At 40.3% G+C, this 26322-nt stretch overlaps 1 protein-coding gene and 1 long non-coding RNA gene across 2 annotated transcripts in view; both read right to left on the bottom strand.

The window, feature by feature from the left end:
• Window positions 1–1140: 1140 nt before the first annotated feature.
• Window positions 1141–9626, bottom strand: LOC137165753 (uncharacterized). The gene is made up of 3 exons (XR_010923482.1): window positions 9497–9626; window positions 2589–2683; window positions 1141–1286 (listed from the first exon to the last, which is right to left on the bottom strand). It is a non-coding gene; the product is annotated as an uncharacterized lncRNA (long non-coding RNA).
• A 6054-nt stretch (window positions 9627–15680) lies between these two features.
• TENM2 (teneurin transmembrane protein 2) overlaps window positions 15681–26322 on the bottom strand; it is a 722842-nt gene continuing 712200 nt past the window's right edge. The window contains exons 29-31 of the mRNA XM_067566613.1: window positions 24517–26131; window positions 21008–21138; window positions 15681–17588 (exon numbers count right to left, since the gene is read on the bottom strand). Of these exons, the coding sequence (XP_067422714.1) occupies window positions 16827–17588; window positions 21008–21138; window positions 24517–26131 (2508 nt within the window). The 3' untranslated portion in view covers window positions 15681–16826. The remainder of the gene's footprint in view (window positions 17589–21007; window positions 21139–24516; window positions 26132–26322) is intronic.

Below are 26322 nucleotides of genomic sequence, written 5' to 3'. Positions count from 1 at the left end.
CAAGCCTCACATTCAAAATGGAGTTTGCAGTCTGACACAGAGTCCCCAGTGTCAAAGTCATAAGCTGTACTCAGCCTGATTCCCCAAATTCAGTGTTTTTTCCAAAACTCTCTGCATTATGTAACCCTGTGGTCACTGTGTTTTAGGTGTCCTCCTCTGTGCCCAATGTGAATCTACTGCAACACTCCTCAATGTAGCCTGCCACTTGAGCTGTAGAGATTCATGCTTTGGATTCAGTGAAGTGATGTGAGCCAAGATGGAGGCAGTCACAGTAACTCACACCCTAAGCACTCACTGGTCTGGGGCTTTCCACATCCTCCTAATTACTGTCTTAATCTTGACTCTTCTCCTCCTTCCCTGTATTAATCCTATAAACCCTCAGTAAAATAATTATGTCAAGGATGTGTGCCCTTAGTCTGTGTGCTGACTGGTAGTTTAAATATCTAGCCAATGGAGACCTTCTGCCTGAGCACCTAATGTTGTACATTCTGGACTAATTGTGCCTATCTTGTGTCTAACTTTTGGTTATCCCTGGGTGCTTCTGAAAATGATCTTTAGGGGATCTCCTTGGAGTTCTCCAACTCTATGGGTTAGCCATAGCATCTGACTGCTTTGGTGCAGCAGTACACAGCTTTGAAACTCCCCTTGGCTACCCAACTTCCATTTGAACTCCCAGCTCCTACTGAGAATGAAGCCCAAATTGCTATTTGTGCCTGCCCAGGCTTCACTGAACCCACTGGAAACAGAACTATGCTCCTGGTGAGATACCTGTTCTAGTTCTGTGAGGAGTACATGCTGTGCCTAGATGGGCTATTAGTGAAGAATGTGTGGAGATCAGTGCAGTCTGAATAATGGATTTTTCAGTTTGCTGGCAATTCCAAAAACTTGAAAATAGTTTTGTTTGAACAATCAGAACATTTTATTTTTATTTGGACCATCTTAAAATGTTTGACTTTTAAAAATAAAGAGAGGGGAAATTTTGAAAAAGTAATTTCCAACTGAAAAATTGAAACACTTCACAACATTCAAAATGCAGTGTTTGTTGTTTTGAATTTTTTTTACATTGTTTCAGTAAAAAAAAAAAAAATTGGCAAAACCAATACAACTCAAAACTTTTTATTGTCTCTAAACCTGCATGTTTTGGTCCAAAATTTTGCCCAGCTCTAGTGACAATTAACAAATCATTATCTTTTTTAATCTGGTTGATGACACATGCCTTTTGTAATTGTTGTTCTGAGTTTTCAATCTTCCTTCTCCCCCCTTCACAAATTTCCTTGCTCTTCAGGCTAAATAATAATAAAGATGAGAGAAAAATCTCAGGCTGCTTAATTCCCCACTGTAGCATAAAGGAAAAATGATTAAGTTTTGTGTTCTGACTTGCTTCTTTGTGACTTATTAAAAAGCCTGAAAGGGGTGTAGTTTTTTACATTAGAAATTCAGGTCATGTCTACCCTGTTTTTCCGGAAGGAAACTCTAGATGAGTAGAGCACTGCTAAGACCATGACATCAAGTGATGACATGCAACTGAAATTTGATTGCAGGGCAAAGATTTTTATTTAGGCTGTTGGAAATTTTTAATATTGTAACTCAAATGCCTGAATAAATGGTCAGGAGAAGAGCTGTCTAAAGACTAATCACTCACACTTAAAGACAGAGGTCTATAGTCGTATGTAATACCTCCACTGAGACTACCAGGAAAACCCATACTTTTTTCACACCTTTATACAGCAGGCTTACTTGAAAATTAAGCATCTTATCATCTTGAGCCTCTTTTGCATGATCTAGGTATTTCCCTGCTTGGTAACACTCCACTTAGCAGAATGGAGAGGATGTGCCTTCTGTGGAAAAGTAATCAAAGTGGTTCATTTTGAGGGGTGATTCTTTTAAATACTAATGATAAAGGTTTTTCTAATATTTTGTACATTAATAGTACCTTACTATATCTTGGTAAAACCTCTGCTTATGATTGTATCCCATAATAGGCCTGATTTTAGTTAGGTATTTAAACTGTGCTGATTGGTTTTGTATCTGAGTGACATGAAATCAGTGGAATTACCCTAGAGTTACACCAGCATAAGTCAGAACAGAATCTAATTCACTGTCCTGTGTGAACATGAATCTATATAATAGAATAAGTATGCAACAACCCTGGGAAACTTTGGTGCATCTTTGATGCTCCACTCTCTCATTATTAGCTCTAATTATTCAATAGTGTTTGCCAAAAGTGGGTGGTGGCTGTGCCACGCCTTAGTACGTGGAGTTTAGTTATACAAAGCCAAGACTAGAAGTGATTTGGATTTGGGTCTCATTCATCTAAAAGCCTTTCAAATTTGAGAGAAGAGGGTGGGAAATAATGTGGCTGATTTGCATAAATAGTTCTCAGTTTGAACTCTCACTGTTTCAAATAGAGACAAGGCAAGTTACTAATTGCAAAATTCTGACCAAGTTTGCCACAACCAGGCTGGAATTCAGCTCTAGCTTCCACTTACCCCCAACCTGAAGATTGAAAGTTATTTTTCATTATTTGACACAATAGTCACGGTGAACATGAGTACTGGAAGCAAAGCTGGATCCATATTTCTACTTACCCAAAGATCGAGGGGTTTGATTCAGGCCTTTTACAATTCTCATATCTTTAAAGTCTGATTTTTATGCCCTTCTCTGGTTCTTGGTCTCTTGGCATCTGTGTAGTGATACCAGAATTTATCTGTATTGAAGTCTTTGATGCACATTTGCAGTATTCTCAATCTCAAGAGATCAAAGATCACGAGTCAGATGCAAAAAAAATCACTAGTGCTTTAAGAAATTTTGTGGGGTTTTGGGCCAATCTGTTTTTTGGTCCATGTTGGATTTTTCCACCCCCCCCCCACCCCGGCCATGCCCAGAGTTTGTGTATGGGTGACAATTAGTGTTACCAACTTCCTCAAATGTATTGGGTAAGGTGACTTGGCTCCCTGCTGGAAGGAGCTCTCACCCACACATCTGCCTGCCCCACCCAGGCCTCACCCCATAGTTCTGCTCCCTTGGCTCCCCGAGCTTCACAAACAGCAGGCGAACAGCCCTCACTCCCACCCCCAAATGTGCTGTTTTGGAAAATCAAGATTTTCAAGCCAATCTCATAATCTTGAGGTCTGACTCTTGAGTTTTGAATGTGTGGGGTTGGCAATACTGCATGTCACTGTAGCTTTTACTAGCTCAAATAAAGGGCTGAGGGTCACAATCTTCAACAATGTGCCCTCAGGAATACCAGCCAGGAGCTGAGATTCAGTTCTGAGATTCAGTTCTTCTCATCCCTCTGCTCGCTGTAGTTTCACAAATCCTAATCTGTCAGCAGTAGGCTTGTGCCCTTACCACTAGACCATTCTACCTCTCAAGAACCATATAATTTGTCACTTCATTGGCATTTTGTGCTTGGGGGTATAGAATGCCAATGCTGCTTGGCACAGGTTACTGCCATTAGAGACAGAGGGAAATCTCAATTACCTGTCAGCCCTATAGGGTTTGACACACAGAACAATTTGATTTTATCAGAAGAGGGCAGTGATAAATGCTAGCCAGTTAATTACAATAAACAGTCACATATCTGGAGTGGAAGATGGTACCAGGCCTAATGTTTTTCTTTAGTTTGTATGATTGTGGGAGTTAATGTATTTTGTATATGGGACATACAGGCTGTAATTTGACCGAATGACACAATTATAACAAACAATTGTTTTGGCAGAATTTTTTGTTATCTGCAATTACATTAATACCACCAGAAGCTCTCTTCCAAAGAGTGAAAAACGTCTGTAAATGTAATTTCTACAGTAACCATACTTCTGAGCTGTAACAATGTCATGTAGATACGTTACCATATCAGCAGCCTCCTCTGCTCATAATGGCTTAGCTGCCACTTCCATTGCAAATCTTATTTTCTAAAGATTTAAAACTTGGCTGTATTCACTTGCATCAGTCTAAAAGTTGGCATATAATGTACTAACTATAAAAGGAGCAAGTTTAAATTGAATCTTTCATATTTCCATAAAATTATTCTCTCTAAATGGCATGGTATAGGCCTACATGCCTGGTGACAAATTCTGCTGCTTGTACCAATGTGGCTGCAGGGTAACCCTCCTGAAGTCTGTGGAGTTAGTCCCACATAGGGCCCACCACGTGAACCTTTGGCTGAGAGTTGGGAGACTTTCCATTGAGTTGACTGAGTATTGGATTGAACCACCTCATGGTGTCAATGGAAGCATAATTCATGCCTTACTGCCACTGAAAAAGATAATGTATGGGAATCTGGAGGTGTCTGTTGTGGCCCAGTGACCTCCCTCGTGATGCCAACTAGCGGTGGGCACAAGGATACATAGGGTACGGGTAGCTCTGGTATTCACCAGAAGAGTGTAAGGTAAGGTCTCTAATGAAAGCCTGTGTCAGGCTGGTCATCATAATCACTGTGAGATGTATAATTTATCTATTTAAAGAGGTGTGTGTGCGTGCGCGCATAACACACTAAAAAGTATGTTCTTGCAGTTAAAGGCAGATCACACAAAGCAGTGTGCCTTTAGACAAACTTCTCCAGACAGGTGGGAGACACACATCTCCTGATGGACTATTGTGTGTCTCACAATAGAAGTCTATCAGCATACAAAATCAAATGAAGAGCTTGCGGAGACTTCAGAAGGAAATTAACAGGAATAGGTAAACAGCGGGGGAGAGAGAATCTTATTTCCAGGTGAAGTTCAAAGGTCTGTTCTGGTATATTTAGGGGTGCAGAGAGACACTCTGGCATCTTTCAGTCTGTGAGGTCAAGCTGCCATCGGGCTTGACCTTATTATGAAAGGGCTATCTCAGCCATCTTGGCTGTGAAAAGGGCTTGGGTTAAGCTATCCTGTAGGTGACAGGGAATGTTGTGTGTGTTAAATATGGGCTCTAGAAAGCAAGTTATGATTTTTGTAACTATTTGTTTCCAATATTCTTACTTACTATCTTTTGAACTGCTATTCTTTGATGATAAACTGCACACACTCTCTTTAAATGCTGTATATTAAATGGAGTGGTGATCCTAAGTTGGACCTTGTAAGCAGGAATGTACTATTCCTTTGGGAGTAGAGTTTGAGAGGTTTGAGCATGTTCAGTGAAATGGGGCTGAGCACTGCAGAGGGGCACTCAGAAAACTAAGGGTTGGTGTGTGCCTATTGCTAATCTGGAAGGGGGGGGGCAGGGCCTGTGTGGGCCTCAAGGGAAATGTCCGTATTGCCTGTAGTTGATGGAGTCAGAGAGCAGATCCTCAGCAGATACAGATAAGACTTCCTCATGGGAAGGGCAGGTGGTAGCAAGGTGCCTCACAACCCTGGATGCCCCTGGTAAGTATCACATCTATACTAGGATTATTTCTGAGACACTTCCCACTGCTGCTACCACCTATTCAATAAGTCTGGTGATAGTAATGGCAGAAGCATAGTGTAGAGAGGGCTGACACAAAAAAAAGTCAAACCTCCCTGAGATGATGTATTTGATCACTGGAGTAATTAGCATTGTTGAATTAATTTTATATTGTATTTAGAAGTGAACTTAGAGATATGTATATATTTCATTTTGATGATCGATGCTGTCACTTTAAGGACAGGGTTGGGCATTTCATTATAGAGTTTGTAGATGAGAGCAGCATGTGAGATCTTGCCTTATCTCTAATGTGGAAGATCCTGTCTCTGTTAGCTCTGAAACAGTCAAATGCAACTGATGGCATGCAACAGATGGCGTGTAAACCTCAAAGAGGAACAGGTCTTTGCTGCCACTAAGTCAGACTTGTTTAGGCAGCTTTGTCTTAGTTGTAGGGTAGCTTATTGTCCTTCTTTCAGTAGGAAAGATGCTTACCAGTAAATGCATCAATGGTGAGACTCCATGGGACCACAGACTTTGATCAAGGCTTTTGTTTGCTATTGATTTAATAGTGTGTAAAAAAAACTTGTGCTCTTTCAAGAGCAATCTTATACTTAGTAAACCAGCCCTGCTGTATTTTGCACTGGGATCAGGGCTGCAAGATGCCAACAAATCTTAATCTTCTATTTCCCCTCCAAAGCTTTCATGGCTTGTGAAAGACTCCTGCTCACTGCAGCTAGCTAGAACCACGTCTGCAAACCTGTGCTGTAATGATCAGAGAAGTGACTAGGTAAAAATGGCACCTTCTTACTTGACAGGTCTGTTTCTACTGTGTAGCGGAGTCCTAGCTGCTGACTTTGTGGCAAAGGGCTAAATCCACAAAGGTACTTAGGTATTTCAATGCTTAGTGCGCAGGCATGCACATGTCCTGACCTGCTTGCTCTATCTGTCTTTGTGCACATGTCCTCTGAGGGTGTCTATACAGGATTGGTCCTGCTGGCAAGATGTGAGGGAATGCCTAGTTTGAGACTGCTCCAGGGTTTTGGCTTCAGCAAGGGCTCCAAGCAGGTCATTAGCTGTGGAGTGGCATCAGTGCTTAAGCAGCTTTGTTTATGTCTACTAGTGGGAGCATAGGTGTCTAGGGTATCCTAGGTGGCAGCTAAGTGTTTGGTTTTGAGAATGAGTGGGATTTTAGGCACCTATAGAGACAGCCGCCTAAGTACCTTTGTGGACCAGCCTACAAAGACCATGAGAAGGGCAAGCCACAGAAAAGTAATACTACCAGTTGCTCTATTAAGTACCCAACCCTATGGTCTGTAGGGGATGACACATTCCTGCTCCCTCCTGTGGATCCCAGGCCTGACAGAGTGCTGTCCAGGTATGTCAGCCCTTCTTCCTCAGGGGAGGGACAGTGGCAGGCAGGAAGTCCCATCTGCACAGAGGGAACCACTGGCCTCTTTTAGATTCATTGACTTTAAGGTCAGAAAGGACCATTGTGATCACGTAGTCTGACCTTCTGCACATCGCAGGCCACAGAACCTTACCCACCCACTCCTGTAATAGACCCTTAACCTCAGGCTGAGGTAATGAAGTCCTCAGATCATGATTTAAAGACTAAGTTACAAAGAATTTACCATGTAAACTAGTTTAGACCTGCAAGTGACCCATGCCCTATGTTGCTGAGGAAGGCAACCACCCTCCCCCCCCAAATCTCTGCCAATCTGAATTGTGGAAAATATGGTGATCAGCTAGACCTTGAGCATGTGGGTAAGACCCACTGGGCAAGTTACCTAGAAAAGAATTATTTGTAGTAACTCAGTCCTCCCCCATCTAGTGTCCTGTCTCCAGTTGTTGGGGCTTTTTGCTAATGGCAATAACTGATGGGCCCCAGGCTTTTGTGCTTGCTCCCTGACTAAAGTGGCTTAAAAAAACTAACATGGCTTGAGTCACTGACTGGCAAGTCTTGCATGATAGTAAGAGCAGACTTTTATAGGAATCAGACGGCAAACTGATCATCCAGTCCTGGGGGGGGAAGAACTCAAAAGGGAGTGCAGTGAAATCTTGAAGGTTTGGGCCAGGACTCTAATTACATTGAGAAATTACTATAAACTAACTGAAAATACAATGCCCCACCAGTGTGGGATACTGGTAGGGTCCCTGAAGCAGCAAAAAACTATTGTTTTATGTTGATGTGTGTCCCCATGTGCCTTTTGGGGGCAGTGGTAGATGAGTCTGGTTTATTTTGACCCGTTTGTAATGTAAGCTGTTTGTTCTTCTGGGCCTTTTGGTGCTAGTTGACTGGGTAATTGACTTTTTGTAGGATCTGACTGGACCAAAGCACTGTAGGTCCTTTTCTATATACCATATATCAAATCCCATGTGAACCATATAAACTTAAATGAATTCTACCAGACTAGCCAGGTTAGTGTAATGGATTTATCTGTCAATTCTAATGAAACTTATTGCAAATGGTGTTATATGATCAATTCATGGATGTCAGTTAAATACTAGCGAAGGTCTCTGTTGCTTGGAGTAATAATCATTTCCTTAGGGTATTCCAAACACAAAGCTCAGAACCACATCTCTAAGCCTGCTAAGTGCAGTGATCTTACGTAAAGCAGGCCCCCTAGAGATGCTCTGATAGAATTTTGAAAATCATAACAAATGCTCTGAGATGAAACTGTCAGGATAGAGTTCTGTGTGGTTACTCCAAAGCAATGAGGATTCTCTTCACTGAGAGACTGGTGGCTAAAGGTACTTTTCTAGGACTTTTGATTAAGATAAGTGTCATATAAACTTTGTCTAACACATCCTGTCTTGGAGATGATATTCTATATTGGTAGGGGGAGCGATTTGGTTATCTAATGGTTCTCATTCATCCTTTACCTCTGTGATCATAAACAATGGTTTACTGGCCCAGATAACTATAAAGTTCTATTCTTATCACTACATGTTCTGTGTGGGTGTGTGTGGAGGGGAGAGATGTTCTGTAGGAAGAATATCTACCCCCCTTTTGAGCACACGTGGACATACACCCTACTGGAATAGGTGCAGTTATGTATTTCTCACTGACATCATGCCACCAATTGGAACTCTCTGATGTACTGAAGTAATTTCTGGCATGCTTTTGAGGGACAATGCTTTGAAAAACCAACAGCAAAGCTATAGATCCAACAGCTCAGAGGTTTAGGGGGCAGTGATGTATAAACAGCCTGAACAACACTACTATATTGAACAATTAATTTTTTAAATACCACACTGTACAATTGGACTACGGAACTTAATGCCACAAGGTATCATTGAGGCAGAGTTTAGTATGATTCACAAAGGATGGGGTGGTTATATATAGTAGTAAGGATTAAAATGACTAAATTGTGAAAAAGAGAAACCCTCCTGCTTCAGAACATAATTAATGGGATTAGGAAGAAACCCTCCTTGTGGGCAAATTATTCTATTGCTGCCTAGTACAGTACAGTAATACCAGCTGTCAAAGATGCTACTGTATTAAATGGTCCCTGGTCCAAGCCACTATGTTCCTATAGTCCAAATTTCCTGTTGAACTCAGTTGGGACCTCTACTCTTAATTCTTCTTTTGAAGAGGAGAAAGTTAATTGTTAAAAGGATTTTGGCCTCAAGAAAAAAAATCTTTGCTCACTGAGCTCAGATTAATGTGCTCATGTAGGCAGGGATCCAAACCCCTTTGCACAGTTTCACATAGTTAAAATAAATACTACTTTAGTATGCGTGTGTGAGGCAGGGTCCATCCCCCTCCTTGTCCCCTCCAGACCTCACTTTAAGACCTTACATTGTCTTCTGTAAGGAAGGCCTAAATCAGGCTCTGGGAATCTTAGCCAAGAAAAAAATTTGTGCCCTTCACACAAACCCCCCTAAACTTCCATTCCAGAGACTTATTTCTGGCCCTACCATTTTAGACAATTCTCTATCCTAGAAACCAGGGAGAGGAGGCAGGATGCCCCAGGGGGATCTTGGAGCAAACAAAAGAAAAGTCTCTCCCTTCTTTCTTCCCTTATGGGAGAGAGAAGTCTATAGGAAAATAAAGAGAGGTAAGGGTGACCTTAACTCAGGCAGTCTTTCTGGGTTAGCCCTTTGGGCTTGGTCAAAGGACGCCTACCTCCAGCCTTTCCTTGTAGGGCATACCGCTCTGAGGCATGTCTTGCAGCTTTGGGAGCAGTGGGGCTTGTTGCTGTCTCCGTCTTGGGGAGCTTGTATCAGTTGTCAGAAGCAGAGCAGCCCTCTTTTTGGTCACCACCCTTTCCTGTGGCAGGCTTTCCCTTTTTAACCCTCCTCTCCCCCACAGCAGAACAAGCCTTGCAGGTGTGTCTCGTTGGTGTTGAACAGGCCCAGAGGAGCTCCTTAGTCTCCTCGCTGCCAGTGTGAGGGCATATCCATGCACAATGTGACTGAGCCGCCTGCTGTGATCAGATAGTAAAAGACCCTCAGATGGGCAAGGCGATGAAGTGGAAAATAGCTAGGACCTTATCCTCTGAATTTCCTAACTTGGAAATCTCAAACCAGTGTTGAACACTCTTGTATGTTTGATCTACATTTAATATATCCACTAGATATGCTTGCTAAACTATTAACAAGAGAATCAACCTGTGGGCAAAAGACATGCATAGAGCTCTGAATTGTAAATTACCTCTTTCTTCCCATGGCCTTATAGGTCAGGTGCGATGCACTTAAGCACACTTGACTAACAAACCCAGAAAGAGTTGAGAGGAGGTCACTAGTTTGGTCTCTTGGGCAGGGAAACAGTATCACGCTTCACCCAAGGGTAGTATTTATTTACAGGAAGTAGAGTTCCTGAAGATTCGACAGAGAGCAGAGTGCTTCTAATGTATTGTTAAAGTATACTATAGAAACAGTCCTACAGTATCCAGACTGGTTAACATTTTCAGGTACACGGGATTCTGTTGTTAAGGGTGTATCCTTTTCACCTTGCTCTTGAAACTAACTGATGGATAGGAAGCTAGGTTGGTGCTAGACCTGGACTCACCTGCAAAGTTCTGATCTGAGGTTTGGTCTAGTGTATTGGTTCAGCCATTAGAGAAAAAGGGGCCTGAAAAAAATAGGATCCTGGCTCTAAATGCTTCCTTCTTTACACTCCTTTCTCTCAAATTTCAGGGGTATTTGGATCCACTGGCTTTGGGCTGTCTTGTTATAGGCTGCAACACTCTGAGTAAAACAAATGCAGAAGCTTAAAATGCATCTTTTTCATTCCATCAAAAAACATAGAGCAGTGACTTTCTGAACATCTTGCAGACAAAACTGCCACCATGTGGCTTAAGGATGGTGATACAGTTTCAAGAAAAAAAGCTGTACGTTCTAAAGGCACACTGTCACATTGAAGTTGACACACACAATTTTGATTTCACAAAACCAAGGTTTAAATATTTTCATTACTTTGTAAAAAGTAATGCTAGCAGATGGCTTTTAAAATCAAACATTCACAACCATCGCCCAGCCTATTCATTGTGCTAATACATGACAACAGGTAAAGCAAAACTGACTTCTGATTTTTTTCAAGCTAAAATGCAAAATTACACCTGTAGAATTCTTTTTATTATAAAAATCTAATCTATTACTATAGCAGTTAAGGAAACATGTTCTTAAATACTCTCCACCTTACTGCACCAGTAGCACAAACCAGAATCACATTCTTGGGCTTTAAAGTGTACAGTGCAGCAGAGCTTTGACTTATGACCCTTTGAGTTTTGGATTGGAAAAGTGAAAGCAGATTTGTGTGCCACACAGTTGTGTATTTGCAGCATGTGTGTTGTTTGTTCTCAACAGGCCAGTATCTCATCCTCTAACTCACATTGAGGAGTACCGTTCTTCAGAAGTAGTCCCACTGATTTCTGTGGGGCTAGTTGAAGAGTAAGGTACCACGCAATACAAGCAAACTTTGGCCCAGCATGTCTGGGACACTGGGAATCACTGAGCCACAATGTGCTGCTAGAGTGCATTTCATTTTGGGGAACCATTTCATACCTGTCTGCAGATATATCAGACAGAAGCTAACTACTATTCACATGTATTGAAGAGTGAGGCCAGCCTGTGCCTAGATCAAGAGCGTGAATGTGGCACCCAGCAGTGCGTTGATTTTTGAGAGAGCAGGCTTGGGAGTAAAGACTTCTGTGAAGCAAGTATCCTTAATCTGGTACATGACCAAATGCATTTTAAGTGGGAAGAAATGCAAAGGCAGGTTTGTCTAGTTGCCTCAGTTACATTGTCCCCAGCTGGGAGAGTGCAATGTGATCACATAAATCTTTCTCCCACAGTAGGAACAGGATTTGCTCCACTCCAGTCTTGGTGTTAGGTTAATCACAACCCCATAAGTAGGGTGCCCAGATAGCAGGTGTGAAAAATTGTGGTGGGGGGTAATACACATGTATATAAGAAAAAGCCCCAAATATCGGGATATTTGGTCACTCAAACCATAAGTAAGCCTAAAAGTAGGGAGAGATCAAAAAATGCAGAAACGAGAACCCTCAAAAGAAGTATGAGGGGATGGACGTATAGCAGGAGTGGTGGTGGTGAGAGACAAAGGGGAAAGTAAATGGATTGTAGAAGATTAGAAGGGAGACTAGAACAAGGAGACTCTGCAAAGGGAAGTGGGAGAGACCAGACAGACCACTGCAGGAGAGACAGTTTTCTGACTGATCCTACCCAAGACGATAACCAGCCAGTTCCCTTTCATGTTTAGCTTGAGCAGAGGGTGACTATATTGTAAAGTTTGGAAAAGCACCTGAGTATTAGGGGGCCTATTCAAACCAAACCAGAGTTCCAGTCTTGGGGTTCTTCCACTACTCATTTTCAATATATCTTTGTGACTGTTGAAACTGTAGGAGATACCTGATTTGTAGAAGTGCTGGAAGAGGAATGAAAACTGCTTCTTTGCCCTGGTTTCTAGGATAAAGTGTCTAAAAATGGTACGGCCAAGGCTCAGCAATAAGCACCACGAGTGGAAGTTTAGGGCTCTTTATTGTGTGAAGGGCACAGCATTTTTTTCTGGGCTAAGATTCTAAGGGCTTGATTTCGGCCTTCCCTACAAAACAGTCATTGGCATGGGGAGTACTATTTATTTGTATGTTAGCATTCCTAAGGGCATTAGATTTCTGTAAGCAATTGTATAACTTGCAGAGGTTTTGGCAAGCAGTCTTGGAGGGCATCATGCAGACTTACGATACATTCTTAGACCTGGGTAGAGGGTTCCAAGGAAACATGAGAAGAAGCTTGATGGGGTGGGTGGGTGGGATGAGAGAGATGCTTATAAATGGACTGTAAGTGGCCGTTAGCAGAATAGTCAATGGATAAGAGTTGATCTAAGAATGCAGGCATATTTGTAACCTGGTGTATGCCTTTGAGTGGCATTCAGGGAAGGAAAGAAGAGCCTGAGGTTCCCATGAGCCCACTTCAGAGACTTCATTGGGAGGCTGAATGGGTTCCAGTAGACTAGGTACTATTGAAGGATGGTGTTCTCAAAATACCCAAATGACTTAGGAAAAGCACAAATCTTGTTTGGCATTTGTGTTAAGGCATGCAAATGCATTTGAATCCCCCTGCTGTCGCACAGAACGTCTAAGTAGAAACAGGTGAATAGTAACTGATAAATATTAATTTGGCTAATATTTAAATAGTGAGGTTTTTTTTAAACATTTTCCAATTAGCTCTACTTACAAATCAGTAGGTGGAGAAGGAGGGAGTTGGGGGCCAGCTGCAGCTATGTTAACATTTTAGCATAGGCCATGAAGGTCCTCTTAAGGCAACACACTTACAGTGATTTGGAATCTCCTTGCAGATGCAGTCTCTGTCGCTTGTGAGTGAAGCCTGCAAAATCCTACTTATGCTGAGTAAGTTTCTTGATGGGAAAGTAAAATATGCTAGAAGATCTACCCTATTGCAATTACATGGGAAAGAGCTAGCAAGTAGCCATTGTGCACAATAAGGTACTTTCATAACTTTGTAAAGTCAACAATGCTGATTAGAACACTCACACTGCACTCATTACTCTGTGTAACTCCAACTCATATATTGTCAGTAAAAACTTTAGTTAATCAACAGTGTGGGCCAAATCTATTTTGATGCCTAGATCCCACATACCTAGTGGCTATTAATATTTGCTCTCCTCAAATGGTGGTTACTTAGCTAGAGCTCTGTGGCTGATGTTTTATATGAAAATAATCCCAAGTACCTCCTATTATGGGGGAGTCTACAGCAGCTTAGAAGCAATTCAGAGAATGCTGTCTTCAGTCCGTCACCTTCCTTGATTCCTGTCTGAGGCATTTATTAGGGAACCTCTTGTTACCCAGAAGTATTTCTCAGGCAATCACGTAACTGTTTATCAACAATGGAATGCCAGTGCTTCATACTAATCAGCTCATACTGGTGACATAAAGCTTAGGCACAAAGAAGTTAGAGCTATTGAGTCTGAGTCCTATCCTTGACAGCACATGACAGTCCCCTCATCCCCACTAAGTAGAAGTAAAATATAAAATGTATCCTCCTACTTGTCCATAAGCAGGACCCTTTTTGCTTTATCAGAATGCAGAGGGGTAATGTGACGCAGCACTGACTGAGTTTTAGGAATTTAAATGCATAGGATCTCAATACAGGAGTAAAGGAATTGGTGAAGGCCAGAAATAACAAAGGTGTGAATGTTCTAAGCTATTTTTGCACTTCAAGATCTCTTTCCTTACACCTACATTGAAAGCAAAGTAAGCTTTGACAACTGCTAAACTCACCTGTTTAGTCCATGAGCAGGTTCCACTTGTAGTCAAGAGTCAGCCAATAAAATGAAGCATCAAGTCCAACATCATATGAAAACAGTTAGTGTGACATCAACAAAATAGTCCACATGTGGATAGTAAATATGTACTAAGTCATTCAGCAGAGAGGAACAAACAGCTTTTGATTCTATTGTATAAAACATATTTTAGATGGAGCAACTGCTATGCTAGTTATGTCTATATGATAATAAATTGCTGCACTTGCCAAGTGCTGAAGGTACAATATTATTTTGATTGCAACACAACTGAACACAATGAATTCATGCCTGCAATTAACTCAGGGTCTCTGCTGCCATAATAACTATTGGGTTATAAAGAGGGCCAAAATCCCAAATGTAGAACTGATCACTAAATTCATCCTATGATGATTCCTGACTAATCACATAAATAAACTAAAAGCAGGAGGACACTGGAAAATGTCAGACTTCCTTCTTTTATTGCCAGGAGTGAAGTGTTAGAGGGGCTTCAGACTTGCTTCCAGTTTTGCATGTAGCAGAAATATTGAACTTTATTTTCATGGCTGGCTGTTTCTCATCCTTTTTCATTAACAGAATGAATCTGTTTTGTATGGCTATTGATAATCACTTGACTTTTGAAATGTATTAAAAAATAAAATCAAAATTCAAGAAATTTATTAATTGCACACGGAAATAATGGCAATTACATGTTCACCAGTCATAGGGGATGCAGTTAGGCAGTTGACAAAAGTGTGTGTGGGTGTGTTTAAAAAAATGCAACTGAAGTCAAGGGGTCACTTCTTAAAATGTGACCTAATAAGCTTAGTTCTTTAGTGGACATATTGAATTCATTGATATCAGTGGCAATGGCAATATATTCTCTGCAGCCTGTCACAAAAGTAAAGTTAAACTTCTACATAACATGAATAAACTGTCTTAGTTCAGGGAAAAGAGACACATTTACAATAAAACTCAGTAAAGGTTCTACTTCAGAATTGCTCAAATACATATCAACGTTCCTTCAGCCATACAAAATCTGGTCAGTGACAAGCCATCTGGAACTATTTATTGAATAAAGAGTAGGTGTTCGAACTTGAATTAAGAACCCCAAAGTGGTAGTCACTAGAACTAAATAAAGGTTCTAAAAGGCTGGCATTGATATCTGATTCCACATGTCTCACTAATGGGGCCAACAACTTTGAATGCGTTACCACTGTCGTCTTGTGTGTGCAGGATAAGTGCAGCCATCCATTGCAAGTCAGGACAAACCCAAAGGAATGGCATGTCACTAGGGGGAAAGTCTGCTCAGAGTACACTAGTATGAGTCCAGTGAAACCTCCACTAAATCAATGTACACCAACGTAAATGGGAAAAGTTGTAGGCCTGCTGTCTGTACAATGATAGATTCAAACAGCTGCATACTTGGTAAAGGTAGGATGCAATAAAGTGATTATGGTCCTGCTCCTACAATTGAGTCAGTGAGGGTAGAACTACAGCTGCACAATTTTCTCTCTCAAAACATTTCCACAATAGAGACAAATAATTCACGGGAGTTTTAGAGACTTTATTACGTATAAACAATTTAAACACTTTGCCATAAATTATCTTTGCCTGTCTCTATTCCTTGCTTAGCAGCAAATTAAAATTAATATAAAAACTCAATGAACAATTCATACATGTATATTACAAAAAAGTTCTTGTACCAAAGTTCTTATTAGGTTTTTTTTTTTTTTGTTTTTGTTTTTTTGTGGTGACCGTAATGTGATTGTCTCAGTTTCTTGACCAAACAAACACACTAATAATTTTAAAATCTGAAACAGTGATTGTGCCTTCTGGCTGATGTATGTACAGGGTGATCTGAAGTGGTGCCCATTTGCAATAGTGTAACACAATGCCCACAGCTCTACTGGAACTGATACCAACAAACTACTGAATCTAAACAGACTACACCCTGTAACTGTGTTATACTGTCCACAATGGAATCTTCAAAGACAAACAGAGTATGAAATTTATTTGTAGTAATTATAGCCACCATTTTGAATTTAACTTTACACTCTGCCCTCTTTGAATAAATTAAACTTCAGGCCAGACAAATGCAGGGTCTGAGTGCAAGTGCAGGTTTGTTTTTTTTTAAATACATTTTTAAATTTAGTATTTCCAGTGCGCGCTCTCTCGTGTTCTCATTTTCCTCCAGCTACTACACACAAATCACCCCAAAGTCATGTTTTAAATGCACCTGTATTTTGCTTTAAACGAAAACCTCTTGAAAATTTATCAAACAAGCAGTCTGAATCATTTTTGTTTCATCAGCTGGTCTAGTGAAGGTGGCCCTCTTGGATTTCTTAAAGTTTGCTCACGTGTGAATGGAGTGAGGTAATATAATATGAGGCCTTCTTTTTTCTATTTTTATCTTTTTTTTTTTTTCGTTAGACCCAGAACAAGTGGGTAATATTTTTAGGGGTACTTTTTAATTTGTATGGTTAAAGTTATCAGTCTGGCTTTAGTCCACTTCAGGATGTGGTTTTTAATCACTTGAACAGTAGCATTTAACTCAAAAAATGTGAGCTTTCTTGCCACTTACTATCCCAAAGTAGCTCAGCCTAGTGCCCCCAGTTAGGTCTTCATCTCCTTAGGAGAGGAGATAACAGTTATGACTACTGATTCATCCAGCAGAGGATGACAGCAGGTTAATTTGTTACCTCTTTCCCATTTCATTCTGTCTTAAAAACTGGATGTTGCTGCTACTGTCTGCTAGCTCTGGGTACTGCTCCACTGGAAGTACATAGTATCCCTCGTAACCTTGAACCCTTCCTGTGCTCAAAAGCTGTTGCTTTTCTCCATCAGTCCATAAGCGGCTGCCCTCTTTGCTATCCCGCGCCTTCTGCTGCTCTTTGGCCCATGCGGATCCTAAGGCTCGCTGTCGAGCTTGGTCTAACACTCGTGCCTTTTCTTCGTCCAGCGTGTCGGGGGTCAGTCCATACCGTATGTTAAGTAGCAGGGTAGAATACTGGAATTCAACATTAGTAAACCTTCGAGTCCTTCCATTGATAAGGAGGGTTGGTTGGGAAACTGTAACGTTTACTCCACTGTCCAGTACCTTCCGCCCACTGGTCATCGCCAGGGTGACAAGGTCACTGTCGGACGAGCCAATCTTGACAAAGTAATGGGTATCCTTTCCCTCAATGCTATAGTGCATCTTTTCCAGGTAGTAAGCACTGTTAAGCACAGAGGCAATTTTTCTGCTGTCTTCTGTGGCTATGCTGGAAATGCCAGTGGTTACGCGGCCTTCCTTCACAGCAAACATGATCCCTTTCCCAATTATGGGAATAGTTGTTGCAAACCAGTGTCCAGCTTTCTCTCTAATATTGGCATGTAATCTTTTAGAGATGACCTGTCCCTCGAGGGCCATGAATGCTTGATTGTGTCGTTCTGTTGTCTGTTGGACTCCAGTAATTAGCTGCAAAAATAAACAAATCATATATCTAGACAGCTTGAAAATGCTGACTTCAGAGATCCATTTTAAATCTTATCAAAAAGAACAATGAGAAATGGTGCTGTAAATAATTATAAGGTATCACTCAAACTGTAGCCTGCCTATATACTGTACAGCGTTATGCAGTAACCAACTAAAGAGAACAGTACATACCAACATAAAGAACTCACTTTTCAAAGTATTGTAGAACTGATTAATGGCAGGTAAAAATACTTTGTGCATTTGACTTTTCAGATCCAATATTTGTATAGTATATGCATAAAGATTTATCTATCCTGAGTATCTACAGCATGCCCATCACAAGAATATTCAGGAGCCAATCAGCTAACACTTTTAAAGAGGGTCAGTGGAACCAATGGAACTACTGTATTAACAGATTGCATATGATTTCTGAACATTCCTGCGCAGAAGATATAAGGGTAAAATGTGCCATAGTGCCTTAGGAACTTGTCCCCTTTTCAAAAGTGACTTAGGAGCCTTTCAATGAGACATAGGTTCCTAAGAATTTAGGACATGTCTACACTAGAATGTTATAGCAGCACATCTGCAGGCTCTTCTATCACTGTAGTAAACCCACTTCTCTGAGGCTATGTTCACATTGTAGCGCTAATTCGCATTAGTTTAAATCGACGTTCAGCAGCCGATTTAAAGAAATAGCAGCAGACTGTTCTCACTATGCTATTTGAGCTGGTCTCTTGCATTCACACATTCCAGCCTTAATTCGAATTAGAAAGCAGTGCAATCGGGGTAGCTATTCCACAGTGCAACTACTGATGGAGGCTGTGGCATTATCCCAGGATGCATCGCTGCTTCCCCCACCTTTTCCCCCTCCCAAACAAACAGGAAAAGGATTTTTGAGCCGGTTTTTTTGCTCCCTGATTTTGCCATTGCCTTTCGCGGCTTAGCATAGGGTACTTGAGAAAAAGAGCAAGAAGGCGAAGCAGCCGCGGCTGCCCTGCTTCAAGACATCCAGCAGACCAATTCCCAATTGCTGCAGGCAATGAATGAGTGATGCATTAGTAATTTCTGTCCCCGTGTGATGCTAGCCTTTTCTCATGCACCCCCCTCCGTATTTTGCTTGCTTTATCTCATCCACCCCCCCCCCCGTACGTTGCTTGCCTTTTTTCATGCACCCCCCCCCCATTGCTTGCCTGTTCTCAACCACCCAGCACCCCTCCTCCCATTTGTTGCTTGCCAGATCTGTGCCTGGCAAATCACTCATGAACCAGATTTTCTTTAATAAAGAAATGTTTTGAAAAGATGCAAAATTTTATTTTTGAACAGTCATCTCTTGGGTGAAGGGGTTGGGGGAAGGGTTCCTTCACTCTCTCCAGGGGTGGGATAGGGTAGGGTGTTTAGTATCTTCCTTTTCCTAATCTGAGACAATCTGTGTGCAGCACTGACTAATGGTTGGGCCGCTGGCGAGGTGTCTTCAGAATGAAAAAAAAAATAAGATAGCCACAGCCAAATTAGTGAAGAACAATATACATATGTAAGATTTTTGAACTAATGATGCTTGGATACAATGTAGACACAGTTTTTAAAGTTAGGAAGAATGTACCTATTGATCAATTTCAGCAATGATGGTGTGACACAGTGTTGCCTCAAGTTTGTGTACTGAAGAGTAAGAAGAGACATATGTTTCAGTTGTCATAATTATGATTTTATACAATGTGGCAAGTGACTTTCTAATGCAGAGAGCATGGAGGGCTGGGGGGTAATCAGCTGGCATCACAAACACAGAGACAGGATGGGTTTGGTTTTTTTGGGGGGTGGGGGGAAGGGGGGATTTCTCTGCCTGCAGTCCAAAGAAAAATGGGGAGCTATTGGGAACTGATTAGGATGGGGTGGGGTGGGGGTTCTGATTTCTCAGCTTGCATTCCAAACACACACAGATAGTTGGATTTGTTGTCTTGCATTCAACACACACACAGACAGGATAGGGATGGAGGGCGTGGGGGGGTTGCTTTCTCTATTTGCATTCAACACACACACAGACAGGATCGGAGTGGGGGGTGTGGGAGGGGGTTGCTTTCTCTAGGTGCATTCCAAACTCTCACAGATAGAAAGACGGGGGTTGTGGGTGTGTTGGATTTCTCTGCTTGCATTCAACACACACACAGAGACTGGAACTGAAGAAAGAGAACCCACCAGATGTCCCTTCCCCAGCATGCCTTTTCCCCTCCCAAACAAAGAGGAAAATAAAATCTTCCCAGGGCTTGAGGGGAGAGGACTTTACCTGCTATTGTGACCACAAACCATCACAGATTGATTGGCCAGAGAGGTGAAAATGGAGCATAATGGGATACATTCCGGAGGTTAATTAATTTGAATTAAGCTCCATTACGTTCACACAAACATTAATTCGAATTTACAAAGTTGATTTAGGTGCTACGCCACTTGCAGAGGTGGTCTTATTAAATCGATTTTACTGACACCTTAAGTCGACTTAACAGTGGTGACAGTGTGAATGTCGGAGTACTTAAATTGATATAGGTGACTTTAAATTGACATAAGTCCACAGTGTGAACCAGCCGGCAGTACTGAGGTGGACTGGAAGAATTCTTCCATTGATCTAGAGATGTCTACATCGTGGATTAGGTCAATTTAACTATGTCTTTCAAGGGGGTGAATATTTTTCACCTCCCTGAGTGATAAAAGTTTTAGGTGTAGACCAGGCCCAAAATTAATTACTTTTGAAAATAGGACTTGGGTTCCTAAATGACTTAGATGCGTCTAAAAAATGTATAAGACAAGACTGTTTACGTTCCTATAAATGTGGAGTAACTCTACTGACTTCTGAGACCAGAAATTGGTCCAGTATTGAATAAGTAATTTCAAGTATATTTTTTTGTGAAAGCATATGACTTTCCTAATCTGACAAAGAAGTAAACATCAGTGTATAATATTTTAATTGAAACACCCAAATTGACAACCCAAACCCACCAAAAATTAAACAAATTAATTAAACAACTAAAAAATATCAAATCTTCCCTATACAATATCGAGTAAAACTGTTCTTTAGCAGTATAGTAATTACAAATCATACCTAAAATGCATAAGAATTATAATGATATAGATAGAACAGATGGTAAGATGTACCTTTAAATTTCCCTTTGCCATTGTTAATCAAGTAACAACTCAAGGGTGTATATATATATGAAGAACTAAAGATACTGCAATTATGGTAATAATCTAGGTTGACAAGAAAGATGGCATGTTCAGTACTACAAAAGCTGACTATCCTAGTAATGTGAATTTCAGTTAAACACATATTGTACACTCTACTTATTGTGGACCCTATGTCTATAGTCATAAAATGATACCCAAATACAATACAAGACCAATAAAATCACTTTAAGACATAAAGAACTTCAGGATACCTGTCCATTTTCACAGGCTTGACTCTCTGACAACTCATATGGAGGTGGCACAAAGTACATTTTTGCTCTAGGGAAACCTGGAATGATGTTGCTGAGCTGAAATCCAAACATCACCAACCAACTCTTCACATCTAAAAATCAAAAGTAAATAAATGAGTGAGAAATGAAGATGTGTGGTAAATGTGTATCTCAGGGAACATATGGCCTAAACTCTGGATTTTGAGCAGAGTTTGACCTCAGAATTTCTAACCTGTTATTGCTTGGCAGCTCTCATAGTCGTACTCTGTCAGGGTGAACTGATGCAAGAATGACTATTTTAGATACATTATAAATAGCCAATCAGTGACATATAATTATAAGGATAGTTAAATACTGGAAAAGATTACCTAGAGAGGTTGTGGAATCTTTGTCAAGGGAAGTTTTTAAGACAAAAATCTGTCAGGGATGGTCTAGGTATATTTAATCCTATCTCAGTGGATGCATTAGGTGACCTCTTGAGGACCCTTCCAGCCCTCCATTTCTGATTCTATATCCACTCTCTGGTTACTCTTTCCATACTGTCATATGGAACTGACATCCAGTATATGAGTGATCTAAACATTTGCTACAGCTCATCATAGATATCCATAGCTCTGTCACCTCCTAACTGGATTACTGCAACGGAGCTATACTCTAATTTACTGGATTAATGCTTGTGAGAACACTTGGAAACTTCCTCTGGCACAAAATGTGGTTCCCTTCTTTGGCCCTACTCTGGCAAAGATTTAAGCAGGTGACTAGTTCCATTCAAGTCAAGTTTATAAAGTTAAACATATGCATAATTCTTTGCAGGCTCAAGGCCTTACATAGTGATGTTTCACAGCGAGCATTCCTCCTGTGCTCCAATATCAGTTTTTTGCAAAATCCAAGGTATTGGTTTTTCCCTAAGAAGCTCTACCTGGTTTGGATCGTGACTACCAGATGGTTCTGTTCTATTCTATATAGGTTCTTATTCTGCACTTATTACTGTGGTATCTGCACATCTTCCAGCAGTGCATTAAGCAACATGATTAAAGTGGTTGAAAGGATTTTTCCAGAAGCATTCAAAATATTCAGTCTGCAAGTTATGAAAAGGAACGACTTTTGGATTATTTTTATTGAAAATGTTTTTTTTTCATCTCCCTTTTTTCTTTCTCTCTTGCCACTGAAAATGGGGAGGGAGAATGAAAACTTTCTGGAGTTTCATTGAAAAAAAATTAGTTTTGTTTTTTTTTTAAAATTGTTTTGAAAAATGTTGAGCATCTTTCCTGCCTGATTTAGATACTTCCTCTCTCTGGGTACTATTGTGGCTGCTGAGATAAACTGATTGGAATGACAATAATAAACCCCAGATTTAAAGGAAAGGGAACTGATGACAGGGCATTCTTGGTAAAAAGGTCAGTGAGTGTCAAACTCAACCCCTCACTTCATCCGCCAGAGCTTGAATCTGTTGACATCCATGGCATGTTTCAAGCTTGTTTTCCCAGCGACTTTTAGGGGTGGGATAGGGTGAGGTGAGCCATTAAAAAACTAATTTTGGTAGGTTGGGAAGTTTTGAATGTGTAAATTTTTCTCCTAGATATTGAAATAAATAATAGAATCTGAAATTGTGTATCTCATCTGTGTTACATTAAATAATTTTGTACAGATTTTCCATTATATTATACATTTTCCCTTCAGCTATGTACTGCATAGTACTATGACTTCTTTTTCTAATGGCTTCAATTTGTTATATCATATGGTACAACATTATCTCCCAAACAATTTACTTTAGTTGTTCTCATTTAGCAATAAAGAGGCGGCGCACTCTCATTCTAATAGTTAATTATTTTCCATTTCTAATGTTCTTCACAGGCTGTCGTTACACAGCTGGAGAAATTCTCTCCCTCAGCAAAAAGCTGTCAGCAAATCAGCATCAGTGTTAACAGTAAATGGGTCTAGAAGGCTGTGTATGAAGGTTGTATTTATTTCTCACTTATGAAAATTAACTCCATATATAACAACTTCTTGTCCAAGAACATTCTTTTAGCCCAGGGGATCCTATGATAGTCGGAAGTATGTGCATTAGCAATAAATCATTTTTTGTGGAATTAAAATTTCATACTGTACAAGCAATTAGTGTATCTTTTCTGAATTTCTTCTGTGGGTGCATGAATGAAAATGAATATAACATCTTCTAAGTGCAATGAAATCTCTTAAAGTGAGACAGGACCCACTGAATTTAGAGGCTTCTAAAGTTAATCACTAGAGGCCAAAGTGTGCAGTTATTAACTAAGCCAAACGCTGACTGATATTGATAGTTTTGTTCAATTAAGGACAACAGAAATTTGACCCCAAGAATTTAAGGTATTTGTGATCACTGATAAATTCTTTCCCCCCTATCAAGAGCAAATACCAGTGTCTTTAGAATGCAAAACGGCTGAAGGGCAACCTGAGGAATTACACGCATTCAATATAGTCACAGTCACAAAGAATTAACAGTCATAACTTCCCATGAAGAAAAGTCACATTTTTCTTAAAATTTTGCCTCTAAAATTGTGGTAGTTTTTTGTTTTTGTTTTTTGTTTTTTTTTAAATTTTACTGCTGCTATAATTACAGCATGCTGCAGACTCGCTTCTCAAAGAGTTTCTCCTGAATACATCTTAATTATCTTTCTTTTTAAAAAATTGTTTGCAGCTAGCTCAGTACTATGTGATCCTACTAAGTGGCAAATTAGTAGTAAATGAGAGGAAGTTAGATGTTTCACCCAAACCCATATATGCAATCTAAACTGATTTATTATCTCCACATCTTAACACTACAGATGTTCCTCGGTCTTCCAAATAGAACATTGCTTAAGGTTCTTTTTTTTTTTTTTTTTTTTTAAAGCAAGAGCTAAAACAGTTTTAAATTTAAAGGCAGAATGGAGGAAGTTAATATTTAATCAGTGCCACTCCTAGTAGTAATTGATGTTGTGTGTATGGGCAAAGTCAGTAAGTAATTCTGAGAATATTATTGAAGAGAGAGGTCTCCTGACCCCCAGTCCTGTGTCCTGAGTTCTAATTTCTGACTCTGCCACTGGGTGACTTCTTTGGGAAAGCCGTTTCATCTGTCTTCGTCTTTCCCTTTGCAAAGTGGGGATAATGGTACCATCCTTTGTAAAGCATTTTTAAATCTACATGAAAAGTGCTACATAAAAACTAAGCATTTATTATTAGTTGAAAGTAATTTCCTTTTATTTAATACCACGTGTGCCTCTCTTTCATAGGTTCTGAATCTGGGGGGTCACAACCCAGTGTCGGGGTCAAGACTATGCTGTCCTTTTCATACTATCAAATGGGAAGGTGGTCCTAGCTTGATGGGAGAAGGGTTCTGGAAGTGGATGAGGAGACAGGGGAAGGAAAGTCCTGGAATAGAGAAGTTTGATTTATTTCTTTTTCCAACACAAAATTCTAAACTTCAGAAATTTGCACTAAAACTTTTTAGCAAACCACCGCTAATGAGTTCTCACCTGTTACGTAATTCTTTAAATCAAGTTCATTGCTGAGAGGGTTGTTGCTCTTGAACATGTATAAGTTGAATGGAGCAGGCTCCTTACCAATATTTTTCCACATTGTGTAATCGGGTGATGTCCAACGCCCAGCGAGAACGTCATAGTCTCTCTGAGTAAAATGAACCAGTTTGGTCAGAGGATCATACAGCCCTCCATGAAATCCAATGACCAATTGAAAATCAGGGTTGGAATCATAATATATCTCTCCATATGCGGTGTACTGAAGTTGCTTGATCATGAGGCCGTTAATACTGAATACTGCCAGTGGTGTACCAGTGTTGTCAGAGGCAACATAGTATTCTTCTCCACTGCTGCTTTCCATTGCAAAGAGATGGCCTTGTAGATCATAATATAGAGAGGTAATTTCTGAATTGGAATGATTATAAACATGTGTCATTCTTGTTGGGTTGTGAAGGTCAGCGTAAAAGTACTGAAGATGGTGCCCTAAGTTAGTCTTACAAGAAGCCCTTCGCCCTACTCCATCATAACGGTACTGAATACTCCATCCACTTGCTTTGTTGTAAGCTCTTGTTAACAGACCTTTGGAGTTGTACTCAAATATATCTGCGCCTCGTTGACACAGGAACCCATCATCATCAATTTTGTATTGCATGTCACCCAGACGTGTAATCCTGTCTCTTAGATCATAGCGTAGTGGCATCAATCGTACACTGTTCCCTGGATTCAAGAGATGAAGATTCCCATTGAGATCATAACTATAACGCCAAGTTGGTCTGTCATTTACTGCCACACTTTGGAGCTGCCCATCTCCATCATAATCATAGGTATATTTGGTTGTGTTGGCATAAGGTCCAAGCTTCAGTTCTCTCTTTGTTACTCTTCCCATGCTGTCATATTGGACTGTCATCCAATACATGAGTGATCTGAACATTTCATACTGAACTTCTTTAATGCGCCCATGGGTATCAAAGTGTTTACTCAGTGTCATCACCGCCGTAGTAATTATTTGATTTATATCATAATAGATTACTCCAAATTTGCCAAAATGCTCTACTTTGCCAGAGATCTCATCATACCGATATAGATCAACTGGAAGAGGTGTCTCACTTATTATAGGCTTGATACTAGCAATCCGAAAACTATTATCATGATAGGTGTAATCAAACCTTGCATTGACCATGCCTTCTTCAGAAAACCTGTAGATTTGTTTGTCAACCAGTGGGCCAATTTTACGGTAGCGGATTGTACAAGAAAAGCCGCCACTCTGTAAATTAACCATTTTCAGGACTCCGGTAGTTTCATCATATCCAAAAGTAACTGCAGTACTATCATAAACAATTTCAGACAACTTGGATAGTTTCCCATATTTGTAGAAGACTTGTCGACCAGTTCCTAAAAAAGATGTTTTCAAAATCCTCCCATCATCGCTGTAATCAAAAATCACTGAAGCATTGCTTTCAGGAGGGTTATAAATATTCCTAATGTAGCCAATAGATGTGTGAGTGGACATGCTGTGCCGAGCAACACTAGGCATGGTGACAGCGTGGAGGCGGTCAGAGGAATCGTACTCAAAGATGTACTGCCGTTGACTCTGAAGCAGTAGTACCATGGACTGTTAAAGAGAAAAGACAAATTATATATTTTTACTGTCTTTCAGTTTCTTTCACTTCCTGAACTTATGGGGGATAAAGCAAATTTTTAAATCAAGAAATTTATTGAATAGGTTTCACTTTTACAATAATAAAAACATAAATAAGATCCTAATATATCTATGATATGTAAGTTTTCCTCTTTGAAAAAAAG

This window comes from Emydura macquarii, unplaced genomic scaffold (genome assembly GCF_026122565.2).
Source record: "Emydura macquarii macquarii isolate MOO-44397 ecotype Brisbane River unplaced genomic scaffold, CSIRO-AGI_Emac_v2 contig_2768, whole genome shotgun sequence".
Taxonomy (NCBI): Eukaryota; Metazoa; Chordata; order Testudines; family Chelidae; genus Emydura; species Emydura macquarii.
This window is presented reverse-complemented; position numbering and strand designations above follow the sequence as displayed.